The 24,168-nt window shown below is 31.3% G+C and overlaps 2 protein-coding genes across 2 annotated transcripts; both read right to left on the reverse strand.

Moving 5' to 3' along the window:
- Positions 1-1,094: 1,094 nt before the first annotated feature.
- Positions 1,095-2,759, reverse strand: LOC110706835 (uncharacterized protein DDB_G0271670-like). The gene has a single exon (XM_021884804.1). The coding sequence runs from the start codon at positions 2,515-2,517 to the stop codon at positions 1,519-1,521; it is 999 nt and encodes a 332-aa protein (XP_021740496.1). The 5' UTR covers positions 2,518-2,759; the 3' UTR covers positions 1,095-1,518.
- A 3,652-nt stretch (positions 2,760-6,411) lies between these two features.
- LOC110706836 (protein STRUBBELIG-RECEPTOR FAMILY 3-like) lies at positions 6,412-13,856 on the reverse strand. Its single transcript, XM_021884805.1, has 17 exons — positions 13,604-13,856; positions 12,674-12,830; positions 12,405-12,534; positions 12,233-12,304; positions 12,052-12,117; positions 11,865-11,933; positions 11,685-11,756; positions 11,521-11,592; positions 11,366-11,431; positions 11,228-11,293; positions 9,779-10,167; positions 9,308-9,669; positions 8,380-8,651; positions 8,137-8,275; positions 7,606-7,724; positions 7,328-7,484; positions 6,412-6,859 (listed from the first exon to the last, which is right to left on the reverse strand). The coding sequence occupies exons 2-17, from the start codon at positions 12,780-12,782 to the stop codon at positions 6,785-6,787; spliced, it is 2,235 nt and encodes a 744-aa protein (XP_021740497.1). The 5' UTR covers positions 12,783-12,830; positions 13,604-13,856; the 3' UTR covers positions 6,412-6,784.
- Positions 13,857-24,168: the final 10,312 nt, after the last annotated feature.

A 24,168-nucleotide genomic window follows, 5' to 3' on the forward strand; every position in this document is an offset into this window, starting at 1 on the left:
TGATTAGAACATTGTGTAGGCAAGAAGAGTTCAACATTAGTCAGCCACAGCTGATAACATACAAAGTATAAAGATTGATCATTGGACGAGTTCCTCGATTCAAGACGATAAAACATTGATCAAGAGAGAATCCAGTATGCGAAATAGGTTGGGAGTTTTGGGAGCTGGGAGCAACAGGATGGACATTAACAGCCATGCTAGACGTGGAAGCAAAAAAGTAAAGCAGAGGCCAAATAAAGGAACCTTGTGTACAAGTTATACAAGAAGTAGCAGAAACAATGGTATTCATTATGCGTAGCACCATACTGCCATAAAATATACATTGTGTTCTTACAGAAAGGACTACATAAATATAAATCCCTGTAAACTGTAAGCACATAGAACAGATTGTAAGAGCACATACAAGCCAAAACGTTCAATCAAGAAAATCACAATCAATCTGTCTATAGTACTTAGCATTTCCAATTCCAAGTACTAACATCCCAATTACAATCCAAGTGTCTTTAGCAGAATTGCGAGAAAGGATAGAGTACTAAACCTGTGTTGCCATCGCTCCAAAACTGATCTCTGTTGGGAGCTATACTTCGTGTTATTTGGTCAAATCAAACTATCAAACATCCAATATTGCAGGAGAACGAACGGTTGGGACTGGTTTTTTTTAGAGTTTTCTACAAACAAGGAGGAATCGGGAAGATTCGATAGCAAAGTGGAAGATCGAAAAGGAATGATAAAATAATCGGATGACCATGTGGTTCGAAAACTGCATCTTTGACTAACATTTTCTCTCTTTAGACAAGTATGGGTTCTTCATGGAAAACTCAACGACTTCATAATTCACAAACTCACAAAGTACTCACTCACTACGTAACAAAATTAATGCAAAAAACACCAAAACAAAAGTGTACAACTATTCAATGTAATCATAAATTTTATATCTACCAAAGTACAAACATACTAATTTCAATCCAATGTCATAACTCAAGATCTAAATAACATTTGCACAATTGCACATCATCATCATCTTACATCATACATAAAACTACAGGATATGAAATCTACCCAATAGCAAAAAAAAAAAAAAAAAAAAAAAAAAATGAATCTAAATTTTTTCCCATAACATACAATTTATACCCAAAATTCAAGAGTGTAACATTTTACTACTAACAAAATATCATCAGAAATTACCATAATAGACATAATAATAATAATACACATTATAAATGAAACAATACAAAATAAAACTACCAAATTAAATTTGTTAAATAAATGTTAACCTCTTATTGATAATAAAGATGGAATGGCAGCCAAATTAGGCGTTCCATTACTAATCTTAACACTCCCATCACCACGACCACCACCACCACCAGGCTCCCCTCTACTATCATACCGAGTCGTAGTCGGTTTCGCAAATGCCCTCATTGGGCTAGCAAAAGCCCACCCCCAACTCCGACTCCGCCCATGAACAAGCGGCCCAGCAGGAGTCACTGTCGGCCCATTAGGCCGTCCATCTCCAGCCCCTCAATACGACGAAGACGACGAAGTTGTCGATGAAGAAGAGGAAGTAACAATAAGTCCGCCGAATAAACCACCGCACCGGACTTTCTCCCGAACGGTATCCCCGGCGGCGCGTGAGGTTGAGTGTCGGTGTTTACTCCCTTCTCGATGCGACTCCACGCGCCGGAGCGTGCAATCGCCAAACCCAGTCGAAATCCTCTCGAAAAAATCCCCTGAAAAACTCCTACTACCACATCCTACAGATCTAGATCTAGACACTTTTCTCCCAAACGACGCCGTATTACTCGCTCCTCCGCTACTATTCGGACTCTCATCCGTCTCATCCATCACAACCACCGCCGCTGACGTCGCCGCCTCCGTCGTATTTTCCGGCGGCGCGGTTGTTGTAGCCGAAGGAGTGACAATCGTTGTGGGTTTTTTGTGGTGGGTGTTGGAGATGTGAAGGAAAGACCAAAACCCTCTTCTTCTCGGGCTGAAATCTTCTAGAAAGCGAGCAGATCGAGGGGTAGCAGATGATTTACTTCTCTTGAGCACAGAATTATTAGCGGAGAAAGAAGAAGACTGGACATCATCTGAAGGAGGAACAAGACCAAGAGCTTTCTTCTTTTTCTTTTGAGTGAGTAGAAAAGGTATGCGGGGCCTACTAGTAGTAGTAGAATGATCTTTTTGAAGATGATTAATAGTATTATTATGACGATGTTGATTATAATGATGGTGATGGTTGTGATTGCGACTATTTGTAGTGTTGGCGAGAATGGTGTTGGAAGCGGTGGGGATGGAGATGGAGAGTGAGGTGGTTGCGGCGGAGGAAGGGAGGTCAGATCTGAAAGAAGGGGAGGAAGAAGAGGAGTTAAAGAGGAAGGAAGATGAAGAGGTGGAGACGAGTTTACCGAGTTTGTCTTGAAGGCAAAACGCGCAGATCCCTCCGCTGGGGGAGGTGGTGCGGTAAGGGTGGTCTGTGCATTGCATTCCGTCGCTGCACATGTCGTCGTCGACCGCCATATTGGGTGGTTGTTAGGTTTTGGAATGAATGAATGAATATTAATGAATGAATGAATGGGGGGTGATTCAGAGGAGAGGGAAAGAGAGCGAGAGAATGAGTAGGAAAATGAAAGAGCATTGAAGGGAGGAAAGAAGGTGAGGATGTCAAGTGATGGAGAGAGAGAGAGAGAGAGTACTAGCGTACTAGAAGGTGACGAGTCAATGTGGAGTGTTTAGCAAGTGCATTACTTGGCGCGTTGGTGTTATTGATCATGGAATAATTAAGCATCTAGTCTTAATCACTTCGTAAAATAGAATTAACCGTTGCAATATTTAAACAACGGAAGAAAATGAAAAAAAATTTAGGCAAATGATAACGAGTCTCGATAGCTTTAGATAAGAGAATTAAAAGTGGAAATATTGAAGTAAAATTAACATTAATTACACTGATCGATGTATGATTTTGTCATGCATTTCGAACTTAATATTATTTTAGGTATTATATTAAGGGTAATGATATATGTAGCCCTAAGGGTAATGTATAAGCATTAAATATACTTTCTAAAATGGAATTAAGTTGGGAATTCATGACAAAATCACGCGCAGATTGATGTAGTTAATGTTAATCTTTCCTCATTATTTCCTTTTAAGCTTTTTATACATAGCCTTAAATATATTAAGGGTTTTGCTATACATAGCCCTAAGGGCTATGCATAAGAATCAACAATTTCATATCATTAATTCTATTTTTCTTGTTCCAATGGAATCTTATATTACTATTAATCCAGAATTAATCCATCCCAAAAATGTAACTAATACTTTTCTAGTTTTCTTAGTTACACAATTAATTACCATGAAATTTTTCCAAAAATAAAAAAAAAATAAAAAATAAAAAATAAAGTTCAATATCATCATACTCTCTCCAGTCCAATCTATCCTAAGATGGATTCAACTGGTTGTTTGGGTGCCGAAGATATGCGAGATCGTATGTGGCACTTCTAGTAAAATACCTTTATTTTATTTGATATGTATGAATAAAATATTTTGAAACAATGAAGATTGGCTAGGCATGGAAATAGTACTCCATTAAAAGCTTGAAAAGGATGATAATAACTTAAGTTTATCTCCTAATAAACCAAATCAGGCGTATAAACAATTTTTTTTTTTTAAAATAAATATCTTAGCAGCACACTAATATATTGCAGTATTGTCCACTTAGTATTATCTAATAGATGGTTTGGTTGCTATATGTTGTTTCTTGAAAGAATGTGGGTAAAATATTGACTTGCACGGTGTTTATTTTGGATTTTAATACTACTTAAATTTTTTTCTTTTTTTACAGTATATATAATTTTCTATTGGTATGATGTTAGATTTGTTAGTGCTTAACTAATTAAATAAAATACAAAAGTTTAATCCTGAAAGGAAAATAAAAATAGCTTTAATGGGTTAATAAATGCATTTTGATAATAACTTATCCCATAAACAATATTACATTAAATTAATAATAACTTAAATTAATAATACTATAAGATTCCATTGGAACAAGAAAAATAGAGTTAATGATATGAAATTGTTGATTCTTATGCATAGCCCTTAGGGCTATGTATAGCAAAACCCATATATTAATTAGCTATCTAATGTCCGGGACAGTTGTTAACATGATTCTTATTATTTATTAGATTCATACTCTATCAATTTTTATTTGTCTTTGACTGGTTTTTAGCTTTTAGAGTATACTTCGTATGGTAATACTTTTGTTTTTCATTTGTTACAAATTATTTTAGTAAGAGCATTGTTAATAATTTTTATTATTAAGAATATGACTTATATTATGGAGTAGTATTTATTATATTACGCTCGATAATTTATCATCATTATATGGCCTCTTAAAACGACCCCAACACTCCTGTTAAACTTAGATATATAGATAATATGACAATGATGCATGTGGCATTGGTGGTGCTCGCAAGTCATATGCTTGGATTTTGGATGAGTCAAGTACAGTGGTCACCTTATAAATGATTAAAATGGATCAAATTAAGATGGAATGAGCCAAAATGAGAAAGAAGAGAGACAAAATTGAGTACATGTGAATGTAAAACTAGACTTTTATTCATTTTTTTTCTTTACTATCAGATATAACTATTATGAGAGTGAGGGATAGTTCAAGTGGCAAAAAATATAACTATTATGAGTTCATAACTATTACGTATATATATTAGGTCGTTGTTTTGCAAAGAATGTCATATATGTATATATATTAGGTTGTTGTTTTGCAAAGAATGTCATATATATATATATATTAGATCAAAGGGTATTTGATGATTATTGCTCAATTAAGGTAACTTTTTATGCACTTTACATCTAGGCGTGTATACAAAATTTCAATTGTTTTGACCTTATTTAGAACATTGACATCAATTTTTCAAAACCTTTTGCAAGTGTAACTGTGCAAGCGAGACTCTTATTCTTCTATTTCACTTTTAAGTATTTTAAAAAATTGCGAAGATTGAGATCTGATCAAGATCATTCTCTTATCCTATAATGAACAATAAGAGTAATAAAATATTTATCTGAATTACTATTTTTTTATTAACTTGACCACAACCGGCAACCTTAAACGGCTATACCTATACGGCGGTGGAGAAGTAAATGAAGCAAAGGTAGTGTGGCGGTAGCAATAAATAAGGAGTTGATTATAAAAAAAAAAAAAAGAAGGTGAGATTAAGTTAAGTCTAAGGAAAGAGAAAAGAAAAGCCCACATGCAAAGAGGAAGTGAGCGAAGAGCGTGTATTTCAATCGTGGGCCTTTTTAGTTTGTCATTTAGTTAGACTTGACTATTCATTATCTTTTCCAATTATTATTAGTTCCCGACTAGGGAGTTATCCATTTTGTTTTTGTGTTTGAGTTGTGGATTGTGTTTGATTGATACCTTTTGACATGAAAAAGTTTTTCTTTTCTTCATCATTTTTGACATGGAAAAGTTAGGTCATGCAATATCAACATCTTCTAACAAAAGCATAATCTTATACAAGTAGTAATAAAGTTCAAACACTAAGGCTATGATTAGATTACATGATTGGAACTTATTTGATAATTCTGAAATTGTTACCCACCTATTGTAGGTGGGTCTTATCAGATAAGAAGAGTATATCAGAAATATCAGAGTATATTTGATAATTCTGATATACTCTTCTTATCTGATTTTTAGATTTATACGAAGTATTTGATTTAAAAATTGATGTTATTTATACAAAATTCTTAAGATGATCAAATGATATGTCAATAAATTTTGTATTAATTTGTATTTTTCACATATGGATATTTAGCAATAAGTGGCTGCAACTTTAGTATGATATAATTTGATTTGACCATTTGTGAAATAAGATCGCATTTAAAATAAGCTGAACTAAATTAAACGTAGCTAAGCTATATACGTACTTGGGCAAGATGCATGCCTAAATATATAAATTTGAATGATTTCTTTCGGAGTTTTGTTTATGTAAATATCCAAAATCAAATCTTTAGTATCATCAATAAAATTTTAATTGTAATGAGATTTTAACTCAAAGCAATAACACAATTTTTGTGTTGCAATACAACTTCCTAACATTTCTTACTCCGTATTTTATAACACATTAACTGTTTTTTTTTTTCTTCTTCTCTTTTGACTGGATTTATAACACATTAACTTGGCGCTCATGATAAACCAAACTTTTGGCTATATGTAAAAGTCAAACTATTGCCTTTAACCTAAAAAGGAGAGGGTTACTTTGTTGAGAAATCTAGAAGTGCACTTTTGAATTGAGTATTATAATGGAGAAGTTTCATACAATAGCAAGCATTAAAAAAACTTGGTAACTTTATGTAGCCAACAGCAACCAGTTGAACAAGTAGGATTACAATCCTTGATAAAGAATCGAACTTTCGTCCAATAATTGAATTTAATCAGCATAAAAATGACAATAATATTGCACAACCTCTGGAAAAGCAGAGACCATACCCTTAAAAATACAACATACACTCCTAGAATGCCCATCAGTGTAATGAGCAAACACCAGGAAAACTAGCTGAACTACCCGAAAAATCCCTAACCACTAGATCACCCTATGTAGTAAGCCTTGGTCATTACAAACTAATAATGATCACATGTTAGCTTATGTTACATCGCTAGCTCACTTTGCAAGCTAAGAAATTTTCTTCCCTTGAACCGACTTGATTCACCAACATCGAATTGATTGGCATGGCTTCAGATAATTCGAAATTGGCATCTAATATCTTAAGGTCAAGACTCTCTTTGAATCATGTTTAAGAGGTCCTGCACTATTTCTGACATAGGAGGCCTGAATTCTGGTTCGGCCTGAAACAAAATTAACAAGGTATGAGGTGTGATATTTCCAGTTTGTTAACATATAGAAGCTTTTAATATTTCTAGACCGCAATTCATAATGGATTGTCTTAAAGCTAACTTTTTCATGTTCTTGGTGAGGTTGGTAAAGAATCATGTTCCTGTTCACGAATTCAAACCGATACATTGGCCAATTTGAGTAAATTGGTTGGGTTGCGGTTTGGTATTGGTTCAGTTTTGGTTTATGCTCAAAACAAAACTCGTATAAAAGTGTGCAAAACATGCTATATTTATGTGTTATGAAATTATGATTTAAGGAGCAAACCGGGACAAATTCTAGTTGATTGGGTTTGTGTAGGCCTATTGAGTCATGTTTGAATTATTCAGTCACGTTACGTCAGAGACCCATTTGAATAATCAGATCACTTTAAAGAATGTCAAACAAAAAAATATATAGGTGGATCATGAGTAAAGACTGACCTGAACACAGAGGGAAATAATATCTGCAAAGCGGGATAATGATTTAGAGGGATACGATCCATTCAGTGAAGGATCTACCATCTTTGATAGCGCATCTATGTCATGCAGCTGAGGAATTGCCCACCTCACAAGAAATTGCTCTCCTCGAGGTCGTGCACTACAATATTACAAAGGAACACATCAATGAGCTCATGTATGGCATAAAAAGTACTTTTTTCCTGGGGGTAATTGCAATAAGAAATTTGAAACATGGAAATCTTGTGTTTACTATATCTAACCTGTCGTAGGATTTTCTGCAAGTAAGAAGCTCTAGCATGACTACCCCGAAGCTGAAAACATCACTTTGTTGAGTATATGTTCCTAGCTCAAGTTCTGGAGCACCATATCCACCAGAAACCTGCAAGAAATGACATCATAGTAAGCAGCCGATACACTGGTGTCTGACCCATATAGAACACATGAAACCAACCACAGATTATTGGAGTATAACTGAAAAGCAACAGATCATAATTTTCTAATACAATTAACTCTTTCTTACACATCCATAAACAATGCAAGTATGTTGCTATTCTTTATAACAATTGAGAAGATATCAGTAATGAAAGAAATAGTACATATAGAATGCCCAAGTATGCAAGTGATCACGTATCAAAGTCATATTCTAATTTCATACCTATAAACAAGTGGTATACTGCAAACAATCATACAGAAAAGGACATAGTGACATCCGAATATTTGGCCGTATTATTTATCATGATGAAATAGCCATTCTTACACCATAAACAAAGGGACACTGGAATAGGAATTACCTGAGCTGTATAAGTATCTGATAGCAGAGACCCTAAGCCACAGTCTGAGATTAGAGGCTCAAAGTTATCATCAAGAAGAATATTGGCGGATTTGAAGTTCATATGTACAACAGGGGGCTGACAATCCTCGTGTAAATACCTTCACCACAAACAAAAGAGAAAAATTAATTTTTTCTGATGTAGATAAACAAGGCGTGGACAGAAACATGTGAAATTACATCAAAGATAATGTGTCAAGCTTACTCGAGGGCTTTTGCAGCTCCAAGTGCAATTCTGATACGTGCATTCCACGAAAGTTTATTATGGATCTCATCATCGAGATGCAGTGCCTCGTACAATGTAGCATTGTTGCAGTATTCATTGATGATCAGTCTTTGCCCATGCTCAGCACAATATCCAACAAGTTTGACAATTCTTTCATGATGAATATTAGAGATAAAAGAAACTAGCTGAGAAAATTCGTCTTCAATCTGCTGGCTGTAAGAGTCATTGTTGAGTTTCTTCACTGCAAAGATCTACAAATGTACAGGCAAAGAAAGTTAGGCTCAACTCTACCAGGAAAGTGGATGGATCTTTGAGATGGGGGGAACAGGCATAGCAAAGCATAGCTCTATGCAGATATAGATGCAACAAGAAAAGAGAAGATAATCCGGAAATTTTTTAATCTGGCATAATACAATTACCAAGACACACTAATGAGTATAAAAACACAAAAATTAGGGAGCGTGCTTTTAAGAAAATAGCTATAAGTTAAGCAATGCTTATCCGGCTGAAAGAAAGGTTTCAGGGTAAATGATGGATGTGTCAGGGGATGTAGAGTGGGGAGAGACACCCAAAGAAACCATATTATATGACACACTTACTAATATTTCACCCTAAAGTCTGAGATGTGAACACAACAAGGGAGTTCATGGGCCATGACTCTCGAATCTTTGTTTGATCACTATAAATTCTACTCTTCACAATTTATACGAGTAGCTCAAAATGATTAAGGTTGTCTACTGCCAAATCAGTAAAGAAGTTACCAGAAAAAGACTAAAATGAATGCAACACAAGAAGCATGCACACAGGACAAGTATCCGCAAGCATATATATATACTAAACGAAATGACATTTCAGAATGCACAAAACTACTCAAGACAAAAGGACAGTTCAGTGTCCCACATCTTACCTTTCCATCAGGAAGTTCAGCCCTATAAACACTGCCTATCATGCCTTCACCAATAAGATTATCTTCAGAAAAGCTATTGGTATATTGTTGAAGGGAAGCAATAGTGAAAGACTTCACAGAGCTTGGAAAGGTGGACTTCTGTGTTTTAGACACAAATGTAGGCATTATTGGTTTCAGAATGATGTTCTCATTAGAATAGTGTCGGGGAGGTGGCACTGGTTGTGCTGAAAAAGAAGTGACAGTAGTCCCCGTCATGTCTATGGAATGAGCATCTTTACTCATGGCAACTTCTTTTACATCTTTCACCTGATTTTGGTCTACGTCCCTCACATTTGGGGTCTTAAAAGGTATCTCCTGAAATGCTGGACAAACAAATTTGGGGAGGTGGTCATGTTAGAACGATTCAAAAGGAGGCCGAAAAAGTAACCATTCATTCTCTCAAAACAAAACAAAAATCCAAGCATGGCTCACCTTTAGCAGCTTGATTATGTTTTTGAGGTAAAGACTCATTATATTTAGGTTTTTCTCCTTTCCCTTCATATACAGGTTTTACATTCCCCTTGGTAAATTCATCACCTGTTTGCCTTCGCTTGCACCATTTTGCAACACCAAACCAAACTCCAAGCATGATAGCTAAAAGAATCAACACAGCAATAGCAGCACTAACTATTGGCTTTATGTACTTTGTCGAATTTGCGGAATTTGATGTTCTGGGAGCTGATGAGCTATCTTCTGGCCACTTGTGTGTTTGTTGAGAAGAAGGCTGTCCAGGTAAAGATGAATTTGTTGCTGGCGCTAAAGTTGGGGATCCTGCTGGAGGTGGTGGAAGAACACTGGTATTGAAAGGGTTTCCAGTGCTTCTGCAAAACCAGAAAGAAGCTCAGCTTTGTGCCAGGAATGACTATAGACATGCATTATGCTAAGCTGCTGCTTGTAAACTTTTGAGCAGTGAATTCAGAAAGTCACTGCAGAAAGAAAAATAAAAAACTACAATGTGTTCTTTGAGCAACTAAATCATGTAAATGAAAAAAATAAATACTTTTTAGTAAAGTAACGTTGTGGTTCCCCTGTGCATGTCACATCTGACCATCAGTATGGTCGGATAATTATGAGCACCAGATCTTTTGTTCTAATTTGTAACTAATAAATTCAAAATCAAATTCTATCTTTCATGATCCACCATTATGACATGTACATCATTAAAAAGTGAATAAAACATGAAACATATGTCAAATCACCCCATAATGAGGATATCAAGTACTGGATAGGGGCAATGAATAGGTAATCATATGTCCCGAAACATTTTGTACACATTTCAGATGCCGGATATCTGATTTTTTATTATTTTTTTTTCAAATTAATAATATCTGAATTGGAATATCCAATCTCCAAAATTTCGATCAGATATCAAATCTAAAATCTGCTTTCAGATCTTTCATATCAGATATCATGAAATCGAAATAGAATTGGATCAGCTCTTTTGGATTTTCAAGTAGTTCAGCATTTTTGCTCAGCCTTACATCAGTGTCATAGAGGAGTTCCTTTTAAATCTTTTCTGTAGTATAATACGTAGTAATTTTTTTTTCGTTATTATGAATTTCATGCAAGGGGGAAAGAATCCAAAAACGTGAAAAACCATATTAATCTAAAACATCACTGAAATGATATCATGTAGGGTAAAAGAGTAAAAAATTATTTGACCACAAAATTAACGGCCTACTGCATATCTCTTTTGCTACATTATCATGGAACTCAGATTTAGGCTCTCTAGCCTAGTAGGACATAAACGGAAAGTGAAATTCAGCTCATCACAATGAAAGGTGCTTAATGTAACCCTACATTACCAGCTTCATAGAAGAACAAAGTTGGTATAGTGTTCTACATCAATTCAACAAATTATCTAATCTTCAGAGACCTCACCTGAAATTTGGAATAGTCAACAATCTGGGAGGTATAGGGCCGGAGAATTGGTTGTTCTCTACATTTCTGTATGATAAGCAGAAATTAGAGAAAATCACTAGGTATTAAAGTATACAAAGAAAAACTTTAATGTCTTACAATTCAGTCAAGGGAAGGTTTTGTATAACATCGAGGAGTCCTGTGAGCTCATTATCCTGCAAATGGCTGCAATCGATGGAAGGTGGCAGCTAGGTGAGTGCTTGAGTTAGGATAAGAAAGCAATTAAGAAAGATCTTAATGAAATAAACACTCACAGTGTTGTAAGGGAAGACAAATTCCCCATTGATGGTGGCAAAGTACCACTAATGTTGTTTTCAGAGAGATCCCTACACCAAATGAAATAACACAACATAAATACACTAAAGCGCAGTAACATAGATGTAAAAGGAAAACTTGCAGATACAGAGCAATTTATTACAAATTTATTAAACCCGAAAGTTGCTGAAAGCTATCAGGTAGTCCCCCGGTCAAATTATTCTTGTTTAGCGACCTGAAGACAGTAGCAAACCCTTTAGAAGAAGAAACATCAAACAAAAAACTGCCCTACAGACTTCTTAAGTATGATGAATCGGAAACAAAAAGATCAAGTGAAGCTTACAGGTCTGTCAACTGACTTAATATAGACAAGTCAGGAATGCCTCCAGTAAGCTGGTTATCAGAAAGGAACCTGACACAGTAGATAAACTCATAAACATTCCAATAATAGCAAATAGCAAGTAACAATACACTGTTCATAATATATACTAATAATAGCAAAACAGCCACAAAAAGGATATAAAACATACAAGGTCTTCATTGTGGGAGGCAAATTGGCAGGAATGGTACCTCCAATGTGATTGCCACTGAGGTTTCTGATGATAAAAATATATTAGGATTAGTAAATATACGTCGAAATATAAATATAAAATCGTTCTTCATGAACTATAATTCAATACATTAATCAAACATGTCACCTAAGAAACTCACATAGATATAATTGCAGAGAATGAGTCCAAACTAGTACCCAATTCTCCTCCAAGACCAGCATTATTTAGTGATCTGCCAAAAGACAAAAGCAATATTGACTAAAAATCTTAGAGAATATTTTATAATATTATAATTTCAAATAAAATATATATGATCAAATAATAAGACTTACATTCCAGTAATGTTTGAATTGACACAAAGTACACCTTGCCAAGCTTCCTCACAAGGGTCTCCACCAAGTGGAATCCATCCAGGTAATGAAGGACTTCCCAATGCAGCATATAAACTATTTATTGCAAAAACTGATAAAACAGCAAAAATCAAAATATTATAAATAAATAAACAAATAAAAATACACTTGTATTACCAATTGCATTGAAAATTTTCAGGTGTCAATCAACAATAATTCAAAATCACAAAAAATAAAATTAATAATTTTACCATCACGGGGATCTGTATATCCATCACAAAACGACACCGTTAAGGTCATCATCAACCAGACTACTACTGCCCACTGCTGATGGCCCAAATTCAAATTCATGCACCCCATTTTTCTCTCTCTAACTTTCTTTCTCTTTCCAAATTTCTTGAGTAATTTCTGCAATGGAGAATCAAAGAAGGAAAATTAAGAAAAAAAAATGACATCAAATTCAAAGAATCAACAGTAAATAAAGATTGCATCTTTGAACATTCAAAAAAGCTTAATCTTAAAGCAAAGAAAAAAAAAAGATAAAGTTAGCAATAACCAGTTTCAAATTTTTGTTTAATTACTAAAAAAGTGAAGGGAAAAAGAGAAGATTGAATCTTTTGTGAACTTCGATGAGTACCCAGAATCAAAATCTTGTTAATTTACTAAAAACGAAGTAAAATATGAGAAATTTGTAGCAAAGATTGAACCTTTGTGAGCTTAAATGAACAGTTGAATACCCAGAATCAAAATTCTACAACGTATTAGATTAAGTAAAAGTGAAGAAAAAAATAGAGATTTTTTAGCAAAGACTGAATATTTGTGAGCTTGCCTGAATACCCAATATCAAAATCATGTTAAATTAACTAAAAAGTAAAGAAAATAAGATAAATTTGCAGAAAATATCACCAAGCATAAAAAAACCTATCAAATTAACTACAAGAAAAAAAAAGAGAGATTTTGCGGCAAAGGTTGAATCTTTGAGAGCATTGATGAACACCCGTTATCAAATTCCTGCTAATATAACAAAAATTGAAGAAAAACAGAGATTTGTAGCAAAAAGATTGAATCTTTGAGAGAATTGATGAACACCCATTAGCAAATTTTCCTGCTAAATTAACTACAATTGAAGGGAAAACAGAATTTTGTACGAGTAGCAAAGATAGAAGCTTTGAGCAACTTACAGGAACAAACACTCTGGAATTTCAACACCAAATTAGTAATAACAGAGTTCTTGGAGTTAAGAACACAAACTATGGGATTCATAAAATAAAATAAATGACAAAAAGGTGAAAGAAAAAGGCAGAAAATCTGAAGAGACTGAGAAAAAAAGTTGTAGTTTAAACACGCTCCCTCTTTTTCTGATTCTCCCACACTTTCCACCTATGCTTGTCTAGACTACAAACGGCTAGGAAGATTAATTATTGTTATTAAAATGGTTGAAAGTACCTAATTGTTTATTGATATTTGTTGGGAGACGAAAGAATGTATCGTATAGGATATGTATCAAACGTATAATTTCACTTAAAAAATTAGGTTTTCATGAGAGATGGTACTTGTATTACATATTGTTAAATTTCAAGAAAATATGAAATGGGTCTGAGCAACTCGAACAAGGAGGAGGAGAGTTTGGTCTACAAACAAGGCTTAGGAGTTTTCATACTAAAATCAATTGGTAACAGTAAGAGTGACTCCTCTACCTTATAAAGTGAAACCATCTCTCCTCTTCCTCCAATGTGAGACACTCACAAGTGAGTTTCTTTCAACACATGATTTGTAAATTGGGAAGGCTTGTGTAACAATAAATGCATATTGCCGTTGAAACTTTGTTATTTTAAGGCAACTTAAATACAAAGTATCCTATTTTTGCTAAGGGTCCAACATACAAGGGATTTATTTTAACAGTATTTGTGAGACATTATAGTTATCAATCTTGCTTTGTAGAGATTGTGGAAGCTCACCTTGCAACTCTAAATTTACATATACTGATTTAACCGGCACATTTGCCGAAATATAAATCGTTACTTCGTATGAGGAGATTAGAGATACGTGTATAATGAACCTCATATCAAATAAAGATACTTTGTCGCTCCTACTTTAAGATACTACATTCATATTAAATGTATATAGCCTTACTAGGTAAGGTTCTCAATCACCACTTACATTTCAATGCTAAGGTCGGATTGAGTGCTGACCTATATAGATTAGTACTACACTGAAAAAACATAAAAGTTGTGACCAATTCCTTTTTGCAAAATAAAACATAAACTTATACAATCACCTTTATACGCTCCTATCTTTCAATTAAGCTCTTACAACTTGTATTCATTTTATTGTAACTCAATTATGTTACACTATACACCAAATTAATTTCTTAGAGAGACAAAAATGAAACACCAATACGCACTTTAACTGTCTTTAAGTAATGGTATTCGAGGGTAAGTGGGTAACATGGTATTTTCAGTGCTTGTTGTTAACAAAGGGTCCTCAAATAATTACTTTATTGCATGGCTTACTTTAGTCTCCAAAGTTTTTGTCAGTTTGCAACTTTGCATGATCGATTAATAGACAATAGCCCTACAAGTTGGACCCCGTACATTATAGATTAACTCAATAGTTTAAGTGTTGGCCTATTTGCTCAATTTACGTCCTGATTGAAGTAATCCGATAAGGATGTCTACTAAGTGGTAACTCCCTCTATTTGTCCACATGCAACATGCTAAGATTTAACCCATCCTACAAATACAAAGAACAAGATTACAAAATATAATCTTGTACATACAAGTATACGTAACAAAACAGTTGGAGATCGATATATTACCAAGGCGTATTGCTGACTCTATATTCTGATTTTATTCGTGTTAAGGTAACATGCCACTTTTAAAAATTGAAGTACAAGTTAAGATAAAAATATGTTCTTTAATTTGACATATTATCCTTAATAAGTATCCTAAACTAACAATCTTAACAAATGATGACAAGTTGAGTAAGGTAAATTTACAAACTCTATATTTTAATCATCGTGTGTGATTTACATACAAAGTATAATTTAGTCATTTATAATTTTACTATATTTAATTTGATCGATTTATACTTTAGAGCGTCAATTTTTAAAATTAAAATTTATACGTAACTTTAAAAGCATCAATTTTTAAAATTAAAATTTATATGTAATGAATGCTATCATGCATCTTTCTAGTCAAATTTATTTTGTACTCCACTCTATATCACCAAGAAGATCAATAATAGCAATACTTTCTCCTTTTAATTAGAAAAGAAAGGCATAGTATGATATGTTATTAATTTGGTGGGATAAGGCAAACCAGGATAATCATTAATAAAGTGATGTTCTAGTCTTTGAGGCATCTTTTTTTGTTCATCAAGTTAAACACTCAGTCTCTAGCTAGGATTAAAAGATCAGCGTTTGATAAATCCGAAATTTTAGTACACTATCTTTTAGGAGTGGAGTACATTATAGTGTGGCACAATTTGCCAACCACTTTTAAGCGTAATTAGTTTCTCTTATTAGTATTTGTTCTCACATTGATTGACTTTACAGTAGTAGTCATTTTATTGCTTGACAAATTAATGTGTATGAGTGTATGACCTATGACATCAACAAGGTATGTATGTAGTACAATTTTATTTGCTAAAAGCCACTTAATTATTTTTGCATGTGAATTTTGTTACATTGAAAAAAGGGGGATAGTTATCATTATTGAATAAGCTCAAATGCTCAACTGCTTGAGGAGTTACTTGATCTTACTATTACTAATTAGGGTCGTTTGTTTTGTTAAACTAAAATGAATTGCCGGATTGACATAAAATCTTATATTATGGAAAAAAAGGATGAATTAGCTCTTTAGCCTAATAAAGTTAATAGATCTTTGTTCTTTTATCAACTTTATTACGATACTCACATACAATTAAATCTCAACATGATGTAACTTCATACCCAACCAAATAACCTATTAAACCTAAAAATTGTGGAATTTTCTTCATATAAAAGTGGATTGAGGAAAAACATACATCGTGATTGATGTTGCTAATAAAATACACGAATCTAATTCAGCTTCTCTGATCCCTCTTTTCCGCAAAAGATACACATAAACTAGGTTTATGTGGGCCATGTATAAACTGATGACGTGGCAATCTATGATTGGTAGTAGTTTTTGGCCTCAATAATAATATATTTTATTATTTCATTCAAATTTTAAACAAAATTTTCAAATTATTTCAAACCAGTTTTGTGTTTTCAATGCACAATGAATGACCCCCCACATTCCCAACCACCCCATTCTCTCTCCTCTCATTTTTTTTGGCTGATTATTTTTTGGTCTTGTTTTTCTCTCTTCTTCTTTTTCTTGTTCTTCATGTTCTTAACTTCAAATTCAATATTTTTTTTTGTTCCAGATTTTTTCTGTGATTATTTTTTTTATACAATGTATATTATATTTCATAACTAATTCATCGTCTATTATCTTTGGCTAAAAATTGTTGCGTTACGAATTTTGATTTGTCTCTCTTCTCTCTCTTGTTATGTTCTTCATGTTCTTGATGATTTTATGAAAAAAATTCATCTTTTGCTTGACAATATTTGTTTTTTCAGAAGTTCATATGAATATACAATGTTATGTTATACAATAAATTATTAATTATTTGTTATTTATTTTTATGTTACAGATCTAGTGTTTCATATTTTGATTTGTATGAATGTCATGTTGTTACAGATTTGGAAAAAGGATTTTTTTTTTTTTTTTTTTTTTTGTAGATTAGCTTCATTGTTTCAAATTTTCATATTATTAAACTGGTCTTAAGACAAATTATGTTATAAGTATAAAACTTACCCAGATTGAAATATCGTGCTATATTATGTGAATTTAAACATCGTTATTTTCAATGTTCGTCAATTTACCCAGATTGTTTTTGACGAACAATTTTCCCAGGATTTAAACATCAAACTATAAAATCTCTGCAAGTTAGATTATTGACCAGTAACAGATGTTGGACATTAGATTAATCACAAGGACAACACATTAAACTCCTTGAATTATCATGATGACTGATGACATATTTATAAGAAATTATTATCCAGTTTTAGCACCAAACTCTTGAAAACAAATTAAAGTAAAACAAAGGAAAAAAATTACAAATTAAAGTACAACAAAGGAAAAAAAAATTGAAATTAAAAAAAAGGAAATAAAATTAGGTATCTTTAAAAAAAAGGGGGAGGTAACGATTGTAAATTTCTAATTTATTTAGTAACACCATTTATTTTAATAGTATTCATGAACTAGATTACAGTAACAATAATTATTTAAATAGTATTCAAAACTTATATTATAGTTTTAAAATAATGGCGGACTATACTATAAAAATATAAAGTTTGAAGATGTTAACATGGTGATTGGTGAATGATGTCTCTTTTTGATATAAGGAGCATAATTTTACTTTTTTTTTTATACAACATGTTATCGAGATTTAGTTGTTAAATATCTCCGCATTAAGAATCATAATTTCACTTTTTAAAAACAGCAATTGTTCTAGAGTTATGGAGAGTTTCTATTTAGTTTATATGTGTGGCTTATAATAACTATTTATCTAATATTAATATTAAGCAACGAAAACATAACTAGTAATGCTAGTTAAAAATTTCCTTACAAGATGTAAACAAAGTTTCCAAAACTTTAAGTATTATTATTAATATGTTTTAAAAAATTTACTTATTTTTCATTTTCAATCCTTTTTGAAAAAATGAAATATTTATTAGTAACTGATAACTATTATTTTTAATCCAAATTTAATTTATTTTAACCCTTCACTATTAATTTTTGTAAATGATTATTTTGCATAACCTCACTTTTTGCTAAAACAATTTGTCGAGTGTTAGAATTTGTATTTAACAATATTAATAATTGTAATTCATATTAATAATCAATTATTATCTAATATTTATATGAAGCAGCGAAATTTCATTTTTTGGTAAAGCAATTGATCGAGATTTAGTACTTGTATTATTATAAATGGAGCATTATTTCATTTTTAAAAGTAACTAGTAATTGAGCATTAGTTCAGAAACGATCTTCTCACTTGGAATCTTTCTTTTTCTAATTAAAGGTAATAATAAATTTAAGTACATTGTGACCACTTATTATTTTGGAATGATGTAAATTGAGACTTTTTCATTTTTGGATTGAGACCATTAAAATGAGAAAACTATAAGAAACTAATTAATGAGGATAAATGAGGATTTAAAATATAAAGTGGGAAGATTATTTTGCAACGGGGGGAGTATATTACAAGATTAATAGTATTCGTACCTTATTATAATCAATAATCTAATATAAATGCTAACATACAAAAAATTATAGTAGTAATGCTAACATACAAAAAAAGAAATTATTTATCAATACAAAGATAAGTTATAAATTTACTAACAAGATGTAAACATTGTTTTGAAAATTTTAAGTTTTATTATTAATATATTTTTATAAAGAGATATTTTATTTGCATATTCCTTTTTTTTTTGACAAAATGATATATTTTTTAGAAACAGATAATTATTTCTCGTATTCCAATTGATATATTTTATAACCCTCCACAGTTTGATTATAACCCTTCAGTGATGTTTAAGCCTGTCAACTGAAATTTGGTTTTAATTTTTTGGATAAGCTTCATAATAGGTTAGACAATTGATCGAGAGTTAATTACTAGCTGCGTTACAAGAATAATAATAATAATAATAATACTAATAATAATAATAACATTTTTAAAAGACATTGTGTTTGTATATTACATAGTACATTATGTATTATAATAGTATGATTAATACATTATTTGTTTTTTATTTAATTTTTAGTAGCGCTATAGTTTGTTCAAATTTTAATTAAGAGATAATAATAATTATTTTAATAGCGGAAAACCATTTTTTTTTATTCCAAATGTAACTTTTTTTATCTCTCCATATTTAATTTAAACCCTTCACGATTCCACTTTAGGCCTTCACCATAATTTTTGAATATAGTATCGGGTGGTGGTAGAAAACGTTAAGTATTTGAAGACCAGTTACTCAGTTAGTCTTACTTTGTAACTAATATATATTTTGTAGAACCTAAAATTTTGGTAAAATGATTGATCAAAATTAAGTATTTGTAATTTAAAACAGATATTAAAATTATAGTTCCTTATTATAATAATGAATTTTATCATCTAAGAAAAGTATTAAGTAATATAATTTCATTTTTTGGTAAATTATTTGATTTATCGAGATTTAGTAGTTTCGTATTAAAACTAAGGAGCATAAATACACTTTTACAAACCAACAATTTAAGCAACATGTTGTATTTTTACATTACAATATTAATAATTGATTTTCTTAAAAATAATCAAATATCGATCTACTACAGTACTTCATTAAGGAATGACGCATTTACTAATAGTTAGTATTTATATATTACAAGATTCAAAAATAATTGGTCAACATATTGTATTTATTTGTTCATTAAAATATTAATAATTGGTGGGCCTTATAATATCAAATTTTCTACCACTAATATTACGGAATAAGACCTTTACTAATAATAATAAGTTTGAAGTTTTATTAGTAACCGTTAATATATATTTGTATTCCAAATGTATTTTATTTTAACCCTCTACTACTTGCTTTTTAACATTCATTATTTTATTTTAACCCATTAACTCAAGTATTGTCATTAATAATAGGTGGTTCAAGAAAACGTTATCTATTTCAATAATTTAATTTGAAAATGATAATTTTTATATAATCTCACTTTTTCGATATTAATTGATCGAGTGTTAGTATTTATATATTATAAAATTAATAATTGTTATGCCTTTTAATAATCAATCATTATCTAATATTAATGTTAAGGAGCGTATTTTAACTTATTATTGAAACAATTGATAGAGATTTAGTAGTTGCATTATTATTACAGAGCATAATTTCATTTTCAAAAATAAAAATTGATCGAGAGTTAATATGTGTAAATTACAAGTTATATAATTTTTGTGTGCCTTGTAATAAACTATTATCTAATATTTATGAATAAGATCATATTAGTATTGCAACCTTGTAATGAATAAATTGTTTAGTGAATATAGTTAGTAATCACCTTATATGATGAGAAAAAGGATAATAAAACGAATAAGTAAAAAATTAATTTTATTATACATATGTAATTTGAAACCATTTTTCCAAAAACGCTATATTTATTAGTAACCGGTAACTATTTTGCGTATTCCATAAGATAATATCATATGTGATTTGATATGATACATAATTAGTATTATTTGTGGTCATTCACTATTATAATTTCACTATAGATATGTTATTTTATGTATTTGTATTTAGAAGATGCATTTTTTTTATCATTGTAACATTGTGAATAGTCATAACTCATTTGTAATGTAATACAAATATTTATTTTCATTATTGTATAAAATAAATTAATTATGACATTATTTATTTAAACTAATAAATTACACATTTGTTTAGTAAATAGGTTTGGTTCAATCATAAAATAAGAGTTTTATATGATCAGAAATTTTAACACATTTGAAATTGTTTTTTTCGTATCAAGTTTGAAGTGAACTTTTACTATTTACTTCATTTATCTATCAAATTTTGTAAAATAAATTGATATTTTTTTTTTTTTTTTTTGCAATTTCTGAAAAGCAATGCGTTGCATGATCTTATTTTTTTTTATTTTAGAGACATTTAAATACTAATTGATTGAATCATCCCTGAAATCAATAATGTCTGATCAATATGATCGTCAAAGGAAATAAAAAGTTAAGATACAATGTAATTTATTTGTTACTATATTAATAACAAACATAATTATTACAAAGGATAGTGACACCAACTTAAAGTCAAAACATGTACTTTTCAGGTTTTTCAATATCTGTATCTATGATACTAAAATATTGTTTTTAGTTACCATTTTAATCTGAATTTGGTTAACACAAACTACAACTCAATACATATTCTTATTGGGGTTCTCTGAATCTCTCTCCATCATCAAATGTTATGTACAAATTCCAATTGTCAAAATCAGATTAGAAGATTCATATAACAAAATAATTACTGTGAGATTTATTCGGAATCAGTATGTAACGATAGCTATCTAACAATTTCAATTGGACTGGAAAATTCAAGGTTATAATACTATGGCAATAACTTAAATTCCTAGTTATGGACCGTTGAATTTTTTATGCACTAAATAAAGTAAAAGAACTGAAAATGAGTTTAATACCAGTATGGAGTGTATTAGTTCAATACAAGTATGAAGTACTCATACCGCTTTTGCGTTTTAACGCATTTTATTATCCAAAAAAAAAATTCTCTTAACGGGAGAACTCACCGTCGTTAATGGCTTCCATGCTTGTAGTTGTATTCTACGACCATTAGTTTTGAAGTATGAACAACCTCTTGATTTTTTTATTGAAAAGATGTTGGTGGGATTATGAAGCATTAAATGAGGCTGGGCGCCAAGCTTTTTCTCCCGCCAAGTTAGCATTTAGGCGCCTTGAGCCAAAATATCCCCCCCATTTTCCCTCTTTTTTTTGGCTTGCAGTGACGTGGCAGCTTTTTAGTGGGAGTTTATGTCTACCCCACATAAATAAATTACCTCATTGTTTTTGTCACAACTTGTGAAGAGTTGAACTTAGAAGTTTGATGTGATTAGTAGCCTAATAAGTGTGATCCCTCAATCATGATGATATTTGCAGAAGTTAAATGCGGAGTATGTTGTTTTCAAGCAAATGTTTTTATTTATTTTTTTTCTTTTCTTGTTTATTAATTCATTTTTTTTTGGTGTTAGAGAGCCACGAGGACAAGTGATAAGAATCGATCCCAAGATCTCTTGAAATCAGAAGGGGAGCTCTAACCACTTGAGCTATCCCTCACTCTCTCTTATTTATTAATTTATTCCTTTATCACTTCATATAAATGATATAATACTCATAATCCAATAATAATCAATTGTCAAAAAAAAAATAAAAATATCCAGCTTATCTCTTGAACAGGGAGTAAGGAAAATCGCCCACAAAAAACTTGAGAAAAGTAAAGAAAAAGGTGTATCTGGTGCTTGATATTTGTCATTGTTGATTAAACAACTCTTATACAAGTAATACAACTAATATAATACGTAGTATAAAATACGAAGTATATCATTCCAATATTACAATTAGGAAGTACTTGTGTAATTTATTCAATTTTATATGTACTTCCTCAATTATATTTATATTGGTATTTTTGATTTTAATTGCTATTTATATACGAAGTATAAGTTAACTTTCTTTTGTAATTTATATTTATGTAAGATATGTAGGTTCTTATAAAATCCGTTCGTTCGTCTTAACAAATTTATAAATATATATTACTACGTATTTATAACTTATTTATTTTTACTCCGTAATAGGGAGTAATCGAAAATATAAATGGTTATACATTAACAAATGTCGTGTGCCTAAAAAAATATGTCAACTAATAAAAACGAGAGGAACATATAATTGATTAATTATATGTTTATATATGTACTAAATTAATTGGTTTGTTGATTGGTATGATGATGTCAGTTGGTCACTTTATCAGGTGATTAAAGACAAGCTAAGCTAAGGTATATGTGTGCTACTCTAGTCTTTAGATGCAACAATTAGTTAAGAAAGAACTGATTTCGACTTTGACAATACTTAGTCGCTAAGAATCTAAGATAATATCCGTATGATGCAGATGAAATTTGTATGTCATCTCATCTCATGACGTACAAGGTACAACATCGATGAAAGTTGGATACAAGACTTTTCATTCTTAATTAATAGTTTTATAAGCTATAAAGGGCTTAATCTCTCTACCTTGTGAATTCTTTTTTCTTTTCTTGTGCTGTTCTCTACATACTCCCCTATCCCAAAATAATTGATAGAGTTAAATTTTACACACATGTCGATGAAAATTATATAAATAAAGGTTATATTATGAAACTTTATGTTAATTATATCTAACAACATATTTTATGATAAAAAATATTTAGATTAATTAATAGTATAATCATAGATAATATATATATTTTGGGACAGAGGGAGTATTTACTATGAATAATGTATTATGGAGTATAATATACAGATCATTGTTGTTAGAATCGTGATTCCAATCATTCGCACTCCGGATCGTAGGATTGCACAACTGTTCGGATCAGATGCGGAATCATAGTGGGATCGTTGTAGGATCGATCGAGATCGGATAAGATTATGTAGATTTGTACAAGAACAGATAGAATTATGTAGGATCGTACAAGATCGGGTAGGATCACATAATCCTATTTGTCATTTGGATTATTATTAGATAGTACATGATCGTGTATGATCAGACATAATCGGATAAGATAGATTAGGATTTTCCAATCTTCCTTTTTACTTATTTAAATTAGCCTAACGCAATCAAACCTTTCTCTAAGCCTAGAAAATTACTATCCAAATATTTAAATTTTAAAATTTAGCATTTTTAAAGATTAAAAAATGATGTAGCAATATTTTTATTACTCTTTTATCAATATTTTATAGGTTATTACGATTCTACCATTCGATTTTCCTGATTCGGTACTATTCCACTCACTAATCCAATGTGGGAGCCCAAACCGTCTAACTTCCGAACTAAGTGAAACGTGGGGGTTCTTTCTCATCCTTAAAAACCCACCTTTCATTTTCAAAACCCTGGGATCTTCTATAGTTC

This window comes from Chenopodium quinoa, unplaced genomic scaffold (assembly GCF_001683475.1).
Source record: "Chenopodium quinoa cultivar QQ74 unplaced genomic scaffold, ASM168347v1, whole genome shotgun sequence".
In the NCBI taxonomy this organism is placed as follows: Eukaryota; Viridiplantae; Streptophyta; class Magnoliopsida; order Caryophyllales; family Amaranthaceae; genus Chenopodium; species Chenopodium quinoa.